General features: G+C 42.2%; 1 protein-coding gene and 2 long non-coding RNA genes across 6 annotated transcripts in view; 1 reads left to right on the forward strand and 2 right to left on the reverse strand.

Moving 5' to 3' along the window:
• The window catches only part of LOC147755995 (uncharacterized), a 37,330-nt gene that overhangs the window by 9,288 nt on the left and 13,490 nt on the right, over nt 1-14,552 (reverse strand). The gene's annotated exons all lie outside the window — the stretch shown is intronic.
• On the forward strand, nt 1,283-12,655 carry LKRSDH (lysine ketoglutarate reductase/saccharopine dehydrogenase). Of its 3 annotated transcripts, none has more exons than XM_022801836.2 (16): nt 1,288-2,127; nt 2,461-2,775; nt 3,304-3,456; nt 3,639-3,785; nt 4,199-4,277; nt 4,697-4,824; nt 5,132-5,406; nt 5,571-5,682; nt 6,119-6,273; nt 7,033-7,157; nt 7,292-7,532; nt 7,681-7,854; nt 8,204-8,543; nt 10,858-11,062; nt 11,658-11,834; nt 12,112-12,655. In XM_022801836.2, the coding sequence occupies exons 1-16, from the start codon at nt 2,023-2,025 to the stop codon at nt 12,225-12,227; spliced, it is 2,847 nt and encodes a 948-aa protein (XP_022657571.1). In that variant the 5' UTR covers nt 1,288-2,022; the 3' UTR covers nt 12,228-12,655. The 3 variants fall into 3 exon arrangements, 2 of the variants coding, with proteins under 2 accessions (XP_022657571.1, XP_022657572.1); XM_022801837.2 differs by having other exon boundaries at nt 1,292-2,127; nt 6,119-6,249; XR_015325813.1 differs by lacking the exon at nt 10,858-11,062 and having other exon boundaries at nt 1,283-2,127.
• On the reverse strand, nt 6,307-8,315 carry LOC147755996 (uncharacterized). The gene is made up of 2 exons (XR_015325821.1): nt 8,180-8,315; nt 6,307-7,573 (listed from the first exon to the last, which is right to left on the reverse strand). It is a non-coding gene; the product is annotated as an uncharacterized LOC147755996 (long non-coding RNA).

Below are 14,552 nucleotides of genomic sequence, written 5' to 3' on the forward strand. Positions count from 1 at the left end.
TAATGAGAATCAGTTATCGTGAAAAGGGTAGTATTCAATCATATCGGAGTTGACTTTTGTTACTATAATCTAACACCGAAATTCCTGCCGGGAGTGTTACTTCAAGACGGGAAAACATCTCTTAAGTGGCCACGATTATTTTGGTAAATTTTTCCTCTCCGACCAAAGGTCCACTGAGTTTCATTACTGCTAGTACAAATCAGGGTCAAATGTCAAGATGGCTATGTCCGTTGACGTTGGCGATCACGAACATCATTATGGGCATAAGCTAATGAGAAATTAAATACATTCAGGCTTGAAGACTTCAGCGATGTTACGGACGTGGGCTTGACGGGCCATTAAAACAGTGTTACAGCTGTGTGGCATATTTTCTGAAATGATGTCCACATTTGGTTACCCTGAACATGATTAGTCGTATCATCTATTTTAAATGAATTTCAGATGATGAGAAAGAGTTACTCAAAACTTCACTTAGCTCAACTTAGGTCAGAATTTGTTTTTTTTTTGCGAAGCTTCCCGTAAGAGACTCTTTCATAAAATCAATTTGCTTTACAGTACGATTACAAGCTGTTAAAGTTGTTGGGCGAAGAGCGGTAATAATTTTTCTCGAAAAACTGACCCAATGGCAATGATTCCAGGTCTGATACACCTTGCTTTTATGTTGTTTTTATTTGTCTCGTAAATATGAATTAAATTGACACTCACTCCTTATATTTAACCAACAATGGACTTACAAGAATATGCAACTATATAGAAGTTACTTAAATATCTATTTAACAGAGAACGAACATCATAATACGGAAGAACAAAACTTATGAGTGGTTCAAGATTGCCTGTCATATTATACATTTTACCGAAGTACTCACACAGACCGATTATCTAAATATTTTCTGCTTGGGAAATTGAGCTTGTTAATGTTTGTCATAGTAGACTAACAAGTATCAATATCTGTTCCTGACAGGGTCGTTGCTATTATAGCTGCTTGCGCGCCTTCGCAATGACAATGAACCTTTAGAAATAAAGAAGTTTACCTAAGGCATTGACAATACCTTTTGCCAAGTTTTGTTTCTCGGCAAAAGTAGAGTGGCTGAATACGCAGCAATTTCCCACCTTTATACGGACTAGCTACTAATGGATCTAGCTAAGATTTATCTATCCAAAGTGCAGAGCTTGTCCTCACGGTTTGCCCTCGAAACTTCGAACGATTCTGTATGAACTGTCTTTTAATGTACCCATAAAAAAAATTACAGCTTTGTAGTCAGAGCAGTGGTATCCTTTCGGGACAACCTAAACACTGTTCATGTGGATCGCCGCAACGAGTGAACTCATCGTGCGAAAGGATAGATTAGATAGATACACGTCAGCCTCCTCTGTTTTTCGCTGCACGGCAAGTTCTAAGACACGTTAGCCACAGCCGTAGCCGTCTACGAAAGGAGGGGAACCGTTAGGAAGACGGCGCCGTACAGCGGCGCAGCTGCGATCACAAAAAAATCAGCGGCGTCGAGATAAGCAGCGGGCTCAGGGCAATTTCCAGCGGGTCGAAGCCACCGTTGGACGCCCGAAACCTATCGAGAAAAAGAGATTCGAGGCTGAAATATTAAATATCGTTGCTGCTGTTGTTGAGAAAGGAAGAAGAAAGCGCTAGTAGGCACACGAATGCAACAGGACACTTCGACAATGGCAAGCGTTAAAGCAGTGCAGACACAGGGAGCCTCTTCTTTCACAGCGGTCATTGTCACTGGAAAAAGTTAGGCCTATCCGTACGAAACTCGATAACGCTGGACGTGCAAGCATAAATAAGCAAACTCCACATGCACGTACTGAAAAAGTGGGCGCACTGTCGACTACGAGACGCGTAAACGAGCATTATAAGAAAGAAGAAAGCGGACAATTCGAATTACCTCAACTGCGTGTAATTTAGAGGTACGAAGGGTGAGAAAATTACCAGGAATCGTATTTTAGCGGAGTTCGCCAATAGTGCCGTGTGTGCGTAGTATTGGAGCAGGCTACCTTTGAACAAAGATGTCGCCTCTGCTGAGGTTGACAAAGTCTCTGAACCTCGGAGCACTCCGAAGCACTATCGGAATTCGGTGCTCGGCTAAGCACACTGCCGCCGGCACACAGCGGGTAAGAACGCATCGTCACTTGATGGTGACACCGTATTGTACAAGGTAACAAGTACTTGGCGTGCTAAACGAAGCGGTAACCAGGACAAAAAAATGTTAAACAGCGGGGATGACAGTTGATGCTATTATCATTTGTTAACACTATGCAACAACAAAATGGAAAAAGAATTTACTTAACAATCGTGGTTTTCCGTAGTTTAGAACCGGTTGTATGGGAAATATAGGAACTGGAGACCTTCTATTGAAAAGCATTAGAAAAAAGATCTTTCCATTTTAACATAACGATACTAGACATTTTTCGCAACTCTTTGACGTGGATCTATTTTTACGTTAGGTTGTTGGGATTCGACGTGAGGATCAGTCAGTGTGGGAACGTCGTGCCCCGCTGGGACCCGAAGATGTTCGCCGACTGACGAAGGCCGGCGTCAAGGTGATGATTCAGCCGTCAAACCGGCGTGCGTATCCCCTTCAGAGTTACGTGCACGCTGGAGCAGTGATCCAGGAGGACATCAGCGATGCACCGGTTATTATCGGAGTGAAACAAGTGCCCGTTGACCAGCTGTATCCGAACAAAACGTATTGTTTCTTTTCGCACACGATCAAAGGTCAGGAAGCGAATATGCCACTACTTGATGCTTGTATCGAAAGGGTGAGTAAACTTCCGTTCACGTGCCAGCAATTAGAGGGAACGTGCCTGTATTTCTTTTGCATCAAAACGCATGCGTGAATTAGTGTTGATTACGTGTATCAGAACACGTTCTCTTTCGAGCCCGTTTGCCGCTCTACAAAATGGAGTAGAGCGGCAAACGAAACGTTAATATTGCAGTGTTAGCTACATATATACAGCTTAGTTTGTGTGTATGTATATGAGTTATCGAAGAAGGCAAGTCATGGGGAATTATCACAGCTATGTTCTATCGACAAATGGGCTGGTAAAAACATAAGGTGTCATTATATCAAATACGGTTGTTCAGGTTGTATATGCGGCGTAGGGTGACCTAGGCAAAAATTATTGCAACATTTTTTATATATATATATATATAAAAACATTTTTACGCCAAAGAAAAGTTCATAATCGACACGCCATTGCAGTGCACTATGGCCTAAGGACTAATGTGTCGCTCACTCACTCAAATTCAAAATGAAAGTATTGTTCTTGTGAATTTTTCTTAAATAGAACATTCGTTTAATAGACTACGAACGCATGTGTGATGAACAAGGCCAGCGGGTGGTTGCATTTGGGAAGTACGCCGGTAAGGCTGGTATGATCAATATATTGCATGGTCTTGGCCTGCGTCTACTCGCGCTAGGACACCATACCCCGTTTATGGTAAGTAGGCCATACCTGTTATTCTACTTAATCACAGGCATGGCCCAGCTGTCTAACTGCTGCTTTGCTAGCTTCAGTTATAACAATTAATAATAATTAAGATATTTCGGGTACATATTAGATCTTGAATGTATTAGGAGGTACCCCCAAGAATGATTTTGCGTCTTGTATCCTCTCGTTAGCATGTGGGTCCCGCACACAACTACAGGAACAGCGGTATGGGGCGTCAGGCAGTTCGGGACGCGGGATATGAAATCGCTCTGGGCATGATGCCACGCTCCATTGGCCCGCTAACATTTGTATTTACCGGATCCGGAAATGTATCACAGGTAAAGTAAAAAGTATAAGACCACGTTTTACAGCGATGACCAGCAGCGAGCTGGCGAAATGCTCAACGAACGTGTGCTTTAGATTTGGCTTTATCCCCGCTATGTCATTGTAACTATGTAAGCATTTTTCTTCAGTCGTTGTATAGTAGTTCTTTTTGAATCTGTAGACTATTATACACTTGGGTTAAGAATATATTAGAATAAAAATCGTGGTGTATACACAAGTGTATGGATACCGCTAATGGAACTTAACCTGGATTTTCTCTCCATATATATATATATATATATATATATATATATACAATTATCTCGTCCATGGCTCCTTGACGATCTAATTATTATTAATACCGTATAAACAACAGCTCTTGAGTTTTATTTGTACATGTTAATGTTATTTGCGAGAAATTTTGCAGGGTGCCCAGGAAGTATTTCAGGAAATGCCATTCGAATACGTTGATCCGAAGGACTTGCCGGAAGTGTGTAAAGTTGGATGTAAGTTCGCAACTGCAGATAATCTGTTTTATCTCTCTATATTGCTAAGCTTGCCACTGACAAACATTTGTAACATGTACTTCACCACGTTCTTGATTTCTCAAAGCATAGGTTTCACGACGCCACGTAAAGGCGCGGTAGACAAGCGCGAAAAACGGAGTACTATAATTTTACCAGTATTATGAATGTGAAAGCCGATAGATTGTCTAGGTTCATCTTTTGCCCGTAGTATTTCCGCTAGCGCCAACATTAAATAGGTTTAGAGGCTTTTGCTACGGTCTGTAAAATGTCGCTAACTTTTGGAAATCGTAATCTGGCATCGGTGTTATCAATTGTTGAATTGAATTAACAGATGTTATGAAGACAGTGATTTATATACGTTATGACTTTATCAAATCTCTATACTCCGTTCTTGGCAGCAATGAACAAGGTGTATGGAGCCGTCGTAACTCGTCAAGATCACTGGAAACGCGCAGCCGATGGAGGTTTTGATTATGGGGAATGCGATGATCACCCGGAAAGGTATTACTCGACCTTCGCTAAGGACGTAAGTATTTAGCAGCCTTTAAACAATTATACTGGCCTTCCGTTCCAAGCTTTGATTTGATTGATCCAAGATGATCCAAATTTTACTCAAATTAGACTGCAATAAACTTTCTCTAAACGCTTAAAAGTGTTACCAATACCTTACGGGCGATAGGACTCTAGCGAAAGTATTGGTGTTTGGAAGGGCGGCAGTCCTATATCAAAAACCATTGAATGACGTGCGCGAGTTGAACTTGCGATTATGGCCGTCTGAATCGATTTTGTGGCCCGCTAATCCCACTAGTTTCCTATATCCGATATATTTTCAGATCGCACCATATGCGTCAGTAATCGTCAATGGCATCTATTGGGCAGTAAATTCGCCGAAGCTCATAACTATTCCTGATGCAAAGCGAATTCTACGGCCCACCTATACGCCATGGCTTCCGTCCTCTCAGGGGTCACCATCTCTGCCCCATAGGCTTCTGGCTATCTGCGACATTTCCGCCGACCCCGGAGGTTCGATTGAGTTCATGACGGAGTGTACCACGATCGACTATCCTTTCTGTCTCTACGACGCTGACCAACACCAAAGCAGAGAAAGGTATAGTTGACAATGGCGAATGGTTTAAGCACAAAACGGCTTTCGGGACGTTGATCATTGATCACGTGCGGAGATTCTAAAGACGGACTGATTTCAAAGAATTTCTATCATCTTGTCAGAGCAATAACTATTCCTTTATATTGTTTTACTATCGCTGTTCCCAGTTTTTCTGGTCCCGGAGTACTAGTCTGTTCTATTGACAATATGCCTACACAACTGCCGCTCGAAGCGACGGACTATTTTGGAAAGCTGCTCATGCCATACATCTGGGATATCGTAAGTTCTGTAGTATAGCCATATTTTTTTTTATTATTAGTATTTTATTATATTATCTGATTTATAAATTAAATCAGATACGCAACAACAGATCAAGCTTTCGCTCTATTATTGCTGACATAGTTATGGCCTGCATAGTCAAAAATCGGACAATTAAGGTCGATCGATATCAAGATATCGATCGACCTTATTGTCGATTATCGACCTTATTATCGATCGATAAAATCGACCCAAGATTAACTCACTGGCACCTCTGATTTGTGGTGTTTTTTAGTCCATCTAGGGTACTTTCGCTAACCACAAATATCTTCGAGAGCAAAATATAGCTTGGTACGAGTCATTGATTCACGGTCTTTGCGCTGCTCCTAATGCACCGCTTTGTGTGCGAGCTATGCGACACTAACGAAGTATTTCACGGTTCCTCGTGAATTTTCAGCTGGACTCGGATGCGCAGGACCCTTTTTATCAGAACAAAATGAGCTCTGTTGTCAAAAACGCGGTTATCACAAGCAACGGGGGGCTGACCGAAAACTACGAATATATCGCAACACTTCGACACACGTCCAAGTTAGTAAAAAAGATAAAACTCAGGTAGCTACTTTAAGCATTCGTTAAGCAAAACAATTAAGTTATTTTAAAATTATATATATTATATATATATATATATTGCTTTTTACTGTCGTCCTAATTCTAGTTAGATTATCAATATATCTATAAATAAATGGAGCTAATTGAAGGCCGCCGCTGTGTTCCAGGGCCGATATCTGCATGTATATTTTTAATTTTGTGAACGGTCTGCTTTCAATATATTGTTATTTATGGAAGCTAACTTTGGGTAAGTTCATCATTTGGAAGCAATTGTTTATTCCCCGGAGGAGCCATGATACGATTAACTACATTTAACGCCGTGATACTTGGGATTCTCGGCACTTATTCGAATATTTTGTATCGTTTACGTTGACCTCGTCTTAAGTACAAGTTTCTAAATGCTATCAAGTTTGAGATGTTGATAGTGTTTTTGTACCATTTCTACTATTATCGGCACTAAGAGCCGTGTCTCTATGGAACCCTTATCTTGTCGCAAGCAGATAACCCGTTCGTTGCTATTTCCCGTTATCTCGAAATCTCGGGGATTCGGCTGGAGATTTCACTCTCCTTACGATTTCAAACATTTTATAAGCTTGCATTCTAGTCACAACATCGCTTAAGATCAAACAACTTCTTCCCGGTAAGCAAAATAATAATCTACCTCAGGATAGTTCAAATGGTAGGCCAAAGATACTACGCCGTAACGGACAACTGTGGCATGTTTCCTAACGACATAACATTTCTCTTCAAACATCTTCACAGATCAATGAAGAAAGTCACAGCGAGCCAAGGGCCTGAAAAAAAGGTTCTGTGTTTAGGTGCCGGGTACGTCTCGGCTCCGCTCGTCGAGTATCTTTGCCGAGATAATAACATCCAAATGACTGTCGGTGAGTTGGTAAATGTGTTGCATGCATATCGGTAATACACCGAGGTCAGGATATTTCTACAGGATAAGGTAAGATGCTAGGAGATGAAACGTGACTCCATAACCTGTGTTGATCATCACGCTGATGTATTCCAGCTTCGGCGATCCAGAAGGAAGCGGAAGATCTGGCCGGACTGTACCCGAATGCTGAAGCTACTGTAATCGACGTAACTGAATCGGTTAACGGACTTTCAAATTTAATTAAGGAGAACGATCTGGTCATCTCGCTCCTTCCGTACTCCTTACACTCTAAAGTTGCCGAGTTCTGTATTGACCATCAGACCAATATGGTGACCGCGTCATACCTCTTACCGGAACTTCGCGAACTACATGAGGCGTAAGTTTAACGCGGTCGATTTAGTGAACAAGCAGAGAAACCTGTAAATTAATCGAGGATTTAGTACACCTCTTATGCATTACTAGGATTGAATAAAGCTATTTATTTAGAGTAAATCGAGCTTGTTTCTCTTGTGGTCTGTGTTTAGTGCCACCAAAGCTAACATCACAGTTATGAACGAGGTAGGTCTTGATCCTGGTATCGATCACATGCTTGCTATGGAGTGCTTCGATCAGGTTCGTTTGAACGGAGGCAAGATCACTTCATTTGTATCCTTCTGTGGCGGTCTGCCCGCACCCGAGCATTGCGATAACCCACTACGGTGAGTGCCATTAAAGTAGAGTTAAAGTCGTCAGCAGGTGAGTTTGGCTAAGGCAATGACTTCTAGTCGGAAATAATGCTTTCAGAAAGATGTATTTAACAGGTGTAATTGATTATCTATGCGCTTAACGCAAAATCATAACTGGGTCACTAACCTTAAACTTAGGTGAGAGCTATTGCACTCGAGTAGCTTTCACATATTAACTTCCAACTGCGTTTTTTTGTTCTCCTTGGTGCAGTGATATTTTTTATATTCCGAGGTACGACAAAATCAACGTAGGTGTAAGCTAATCTGATCGCTATTGATATTTTTATTTCTTACTTACCTGTATTATACATTCTGTGTTCAGGTATAAGTTTAGCTGGAGTCCCCGCTCTGCCCTAATCGGCACGATGGGTTGGGCAAGGTACCTTAAGGAAGGCAAGGTGATTGAAATCGAAAAAGGCGGCGCTCTTTTGGACAATGTCGAAGCAATTGATTTCCTACCCGGATTCGCTCTCGAAGGTTACCCGAATCGTGATTCAACGATTTATAGGGATATGTATGCCATTCAGAGTGCGCGAACCGTTATACGGGGTACCCTTCGGTACAAGGGGTTCTGCAATGCGACAAAAGGCCTTCATATGATGGGACTGTTCAGTGACGAACCTCACCCAACACTTCATCCCCGCGGTCCGGAGATTTCTTGGGTAAGTTCCAACAGCAACCTGTAAGTAAGGTAAATCTAAATAAAAAAGAGCCTTCCATACGTTTGTTTTCACGAACTGGTACACACGGTAATTCTGTTGAGCTCTGGCAGTACATTCGCTTCAGATACGTGTTACGTTTAATTTCTTACTGATCTCTTATTTCCGAATTGTAAGCACCGAATTCTACACCATTCGTAGTTATTTCCGCGTTTCGACCTCGATATTTATCTTTGTTCAAGCGTACCCAATATAGCTGTAGAATAGTTTTCAGCCTTTTTGATTTTGTCAGTGTTACAGCAGCCGCCTTTTCTAGAATAACGCTAACGACAACAATGCCAGGCCATATCGTCAGCAGTAACCATTATCATAAATAGCCTGTAACAATGCATGATTTCATGGTATGTTGCGGCCTATCGATTTCGTTTACTGTCCCGGATTTCACCTGACAATTCCGCAACAACCCAGCAAGTCTTAGTCCGTCGACTTTTTCGACCTTGTGAATCATTTATGATGTTGCCCGCGTTTGTATGCCGCCCCTACAAATACTACCTCTGCTACAGCAACACCTGTGCTGAGACTACCGTGCATTTACGGATCTGAGTATCTTTGAGTATGGATTTGAAGAAGATGGCCATCTCATGGCGTGGGCAGTACTTCATCCATCCACTCACTCATTCAATCGCTTGCTTCTCTATCTACATGTGTATATACAATAGATGTTTATTTATATATTACTAATCTTGTGACGAAAACAATTTTGGGCCCGCTCAGTCGCTCAGCGTTACCGAAAAACGAACGATTTCTTCATCCTTTCCCTTCGCATTTATTGACTTAAAAATTCAATAAAAAGCTATGGTTAGATAATTCCTAGACGAGGGCGGCTACAGAGGATAGTTTAGTTTCATTCATTGCCTCATCAGTGATAGTGATTGACATAAACGTAGAATCCCTTTATTCCCAAAGCAGTGGACATGCCTAGTTGATACCGATGGTTAACGATAATGGCTGCGAACCTCACCTCTGGTTTGCCCCCAAAAATAACCGGTTTTAGCCATACCACCACAGCTATTAGAACGACATTTTATAGGTAACATAATTGTGGTAGCACGGCGAGCAGCAATAATGTCGAACGCTAGCTTGTGTAGAAAGGCAAAAAGGAGGCTAATATTTGAGTCAAATGGCAAGACCCTTCGTCCCTGTCTGCACCCGAATGGTCCCCGAAGAAAACGAGAAAAACGCGCACAGACCTATTCTACCCCATTAGATAAATGGCGAATCGATACCACCGCCGCAGAAGCGCTTGGATCGCTGCCACTCCAAACAATCACTTCGATACTCACGACATAATTCATTAAGCGATGACCACTGTAACAGCTGCTGTAGCAACGTAGCAGTAAAAAAGTGCATCTTGCAGACCATATTGTTATGTAATGCATATACATACTTGTAGAGGAATTATAGAAATTTCCATGCGGTAACATACAGAGCAGCAGATAACGATCGCGAAGTCAAATGAAGATGGAGCAGCTTCAGGGGCGTTGAACTACTCGTACGATCAGAGGAACGTCTGCGACGGCGGAAGCGACAACTAATTTCAGCAACAATATCAACAATGCAAGCGGTTGCAATAACAGTAGCTACCAGCTGAACTTCCACTGAAGCTGCAATACTGTCCAAAGGTGTTATTTTTTGGGGGAAAATGCCGTCGTAATCTTTACCGTGCCATATATACGCTGATGACGGTTGTGGTACGTTCTGCTTTCTTCTAGTTGCTTATAGTAACGAATGAGGCAGCAACAACATCGGTGGTACCGATAAATGTGGGGTGGGGGGACGAGGAGAGAACGTCTTCTATTGAACGTGTGCGAACCAGCGCCGCTCCTTCTGTTTATGGCACAGTTTGGATGTGTTGGTCCATTTAGCCTTCGTTTTCTAGAATATACGGGGTGAGGCAAAACACCCTAGAAAAGGATTAGTTACAGTTAAGAAAGTTTCTCGAACGCTTCAAAAGGCACAACTATTAAGTGACGCCTTTCGAAGTGTCAAATATTTTTGCCTCAGACTAATTGGAAGCCTGATGTTAACGGGAGATCAAATAGCGGCAGAAACAAATATCTAATAAGGTTGTTTATTATTATTTTTTTATAATATTATATATTTAAGTTAGTTTAGCAACAATGTGATCAGGTGTGCCGATTCTATTCGATATTTAAGTTGAATGCCTATGTTACCATCGCAGCAGTTACGACGTCTGTATCATCGATATGGATGCACGCATCGTAGCGTATCACCCGCTTGAAAACTATTTTTTCAGAAACAATTTATGTCTCAATTAATGGGCCAGCAAACAGATCTCCTCACGTCGAACGTAAAAAATCTCGTTTTTGACTACCTTGGAAAAGATACTGCTAGAGCTGAAGCTCTCGATAAACTAGGATTAATATCCGATATGCCTATTGACAAGAAGACGACACCTATGGACACCCTAACGCATTACCTCTCCAAGAAACTTTCATATGGTAAGTTTTCAATTTTTGCTGCAGTTCTGGAATACAGGACTATTCCTTATAGTTTCAAGCTTTAATGGTGGTTACTGATGAACACTTCCGGGTATGATCTCTAGCCGACGCTCGCTTATTTATCAAGATCAACTCACTGTTCTATTTTATTTGATCGACGTGAGTATTTACAGTGTCCACCTCTGATGTGCTCTGATGTGCCTGAATGCCTGTATCAGGCTAAAGAGTTAGTGTATTGTAGAAATTATCGTCACTGACAGGAGACTTTCGGCTTTAGCAAGAAAACTGAGTTTAGGAAAACCGAGTGTTTAATTGGTAACAAGGCGAATAACAGACATATACGTTGTTTACTTTTTGCGTTATTCTCAAATTCAGCTTCCGCATAATTTCGAACATTTCTAAGTACATCGTGCTTACAGCTGCAAATAGCCTGGAGTGGACAGTCCAGAACAAACGACTGTATTATCCTGGGAACAAAGACGTGTATAAGTAGCTAACATCCCGATCGAATACTTGGCAAAGCGGCTCTCCTTTAGTTGAACGTATTGACATTTATAAGATACCCCAATACGTTTTTATCTATTTAACTTTACAGGGCCAGGCGAGCGCGACCTGGTTATCCTGCGTCATAACATCGGCATCGAGTGGCGCGACGGGGAGAGAGAGATGCGCCACGTGAACATGGTCGCCTACGGCGAGACATGCGGCTATTCGGCCATGGCAAAGACCGTCGGTTATCCGTGCGCCATCGCCGCGAAAATGATCCTCGAGGGTAAATGATTCGGACAAAACAGCAGAAATAGGCTTTTCCTCCAGATCGATTCCTGGATGATTACTGGGGCTTTGCTAAAGCCCCAATGTAATAATCTCTGTACCAAAGAGATAGATGGGGCTTATTTTAATTATATATTAACATTTGTTTGACAAGATTACTTTGTACAAGTAATCTTTTTCGAAACTTGAAATCAATAATTGAGGTTACATGCAGCTGGATGAAATGAATTAGCAAGTGTTGAATTTAGTCGACGTGTTCTGTGGGGATTTTCCAGGCGAGATTCAGCAAAAGGGCATGATTTTACCGCTTCAGTCGGAAATCTACAGTCCAATTCTGAAGCGGCTTGAAGTAGAAGGCATTACTTATGAAGAAACGACCACGAAGCTTTGACGAGCAAGCACGACGGAGACGAAGCTCGAATACATACTTAACAAAATCAAAAGACCTCGGTTTGCTAGCCATCCAGAAGCAGGTACAGGTTCTTTAAAATGGAACTTAACCGAATGTCGACTTTTCTCGGTTTGCTGTTTCCTTCAGTGTAGCGCATCTTCTATTATTGTGTTACGCACCTATAAATAGACTGTACATACTATCTGTCTGCTATACAGACAATGATTCACGGTGTTTCCGGTTGATTTGAAAAACTTGTTTTTAGACGTGTACGATCCAGATGACCGTAGTATGTAAACGCACAGAAGACGTAGGCGTCTTTTTCAGTAAAGAAATAGAAAAATTCTGCAAAAACAGCAATAGGAACGCGTAGAACAAGATCCTCTACCGATGGTCGTGGAGAACGTAATAAAGCACTCTTTCACAGATCAATGCGTTTTTTCTGGAGTTCGCTTGTATGTAATGCGTAAATTATCAACCGAAGAGGTATTACGAAGCTCAGATTTAGGGCAGAAGAGGTTCTAGAATGACACATAAACGGTCCTTGTTGCTCATATGATTTGAATGTTTTTGGTCAAACAAAAACACTCCAATAATTTTATTAATTATAATTAATCATAAGGCGACGCGACATTTTTGCGTGACGAGAGCCACTTCGTCTATTTAGTTAGTTAGGAAATTGTATGTACGAATCGTGCAAAACGTAATTTTACACGATTTTGCAATTTTTTTCGCGATTTGCACGAGAAATTTGACGAACGCTTTCGAGATTTCATCGAATACGAAACAGTTTTTTGACGACTGATTCAGGCTGTCAGTGTATAGCTGAAGTTTCACCATCCGAAAAAAACGATTGTCATTATTCCGCCAATAATTTAATATTGCTGTTGTGGAGACACGTGATTTACGTGATCAGTGTACATGACGTGACTACGTGGTAAATAAAAATTCATTCACGGGTCATTTACGGAACTGCTCGTTATGTCTGAGAACTTCGATCAAATCTTTATATTCTACCGTCCATAAGTATAATACGCTTTGAAATGTTTACTCAGTGTATGTTTTTAATTTCGTCTACCTACATCGCTCGTACCCTTGTTTGGCATGCCTGCAAATGCCGACATTGAATGATGTTGAAATGAGCTACTACCACGTCTTTTTCACCTCGACTGAAAATGTTTCAATGTACGCAAAATCCGTAGTGATATCGCGATTTACATGACTCGCTTGGAGGGTAAAATTCTTCCGACGACAGTGCGATATCGCCGGTGCGGAGATACGTGCGCGCTTGTTCGAATTCATCCAACACCATTTACACGCTCCAATGTTCGCTTCGCGTCCTGTCGATCTGGCATCGTCCATCATTGACATCATCTTCGTTTCGAACCCGAAGTAACCTCCTGACTTCGAAAGCTGGCCGTGTCTGTGAACTGAAATGTGACTATGCTCTCCTGCCGCTTCGATCGCCAAAACATTCTCTCGAGCCCCGATTGCACCTCCGTCTGCCGGTTCAGTCCAAAGCGAAAATCAATATGAGGGAGGAGCTCGAACATGGGGAAGCGCTAGTTCCCAGCAACAAGAAATTTTGAAGGACAGATAGAAGGAAAAGCAGACTCAAAAAGATCGAGAACGTACGAATGTCTATGGTAAGCCAGCGGCTGAGAACGAATATGGACAAATATACGCAGGCATATCATTGTTCGCTCCAGACCATCAGAAACCCCCATAAGTCTTAGGCGGAGGAAAACAGCGCATTTTCATGTTGTTGTCGTCGAGGCTTGCACCGGCTACTACGGTGAAACCGAGCTGCACGACGTATCAAGACTGCAAACCACTAATAAACCGCAACGAGAACAAGAGGCTGCTATGCTGTCCCTAGGTGGATGTGAAGTGGAAACCATATCAGTACTTGGTTGATACGCTCCATTGTAACGCGGCTAGGAAGCGAAAGAGGGAGAAGGCTAAGTGAAAAAAGCCAAGAGGAGGATACTGTTAGGGTTTCAGAGATGTCTTCTTCACGGTGGGTGCGGATCTGATGCCCCATAGAAACGCTGGGGTTTTTGCTATAGAAATATGTAGAATAGAACGAAATTGCTGCGCGCAGTGGCAACGGCCGCCGTTCCCACATAAAACCGCACGACGAAAGCAATTTAGGAAATAACTGACTTTCGGCATCATCAACACGGCCGTCATCTATTGAGGAGTTCAGCGGCAAAAGTAAAACGAACCCGACGTAGAACATTGACGTATACGCACATCGGGAACACAGTGCGAAGACGCTAAACATGCTCTCAAGCGGGGGAACGCCTGCGGGTCGCGGAGCTC

This window comes from Varroa destructor, unplaced genomic scaffold (assembly GCF_002443255.2).
Source record: "Varroa destructor unplaced genomic scaffold, Vdes_3.0 BEIS01000004.1, whole genome shotgun sequence".
Taxonomy (NCBI): domain Eukaryota; kingdom Metazoa; phylum Arthropoda; class Arachnida; order Mesostigmata; family Varroidae; genus Varroa; species Varroa destructor.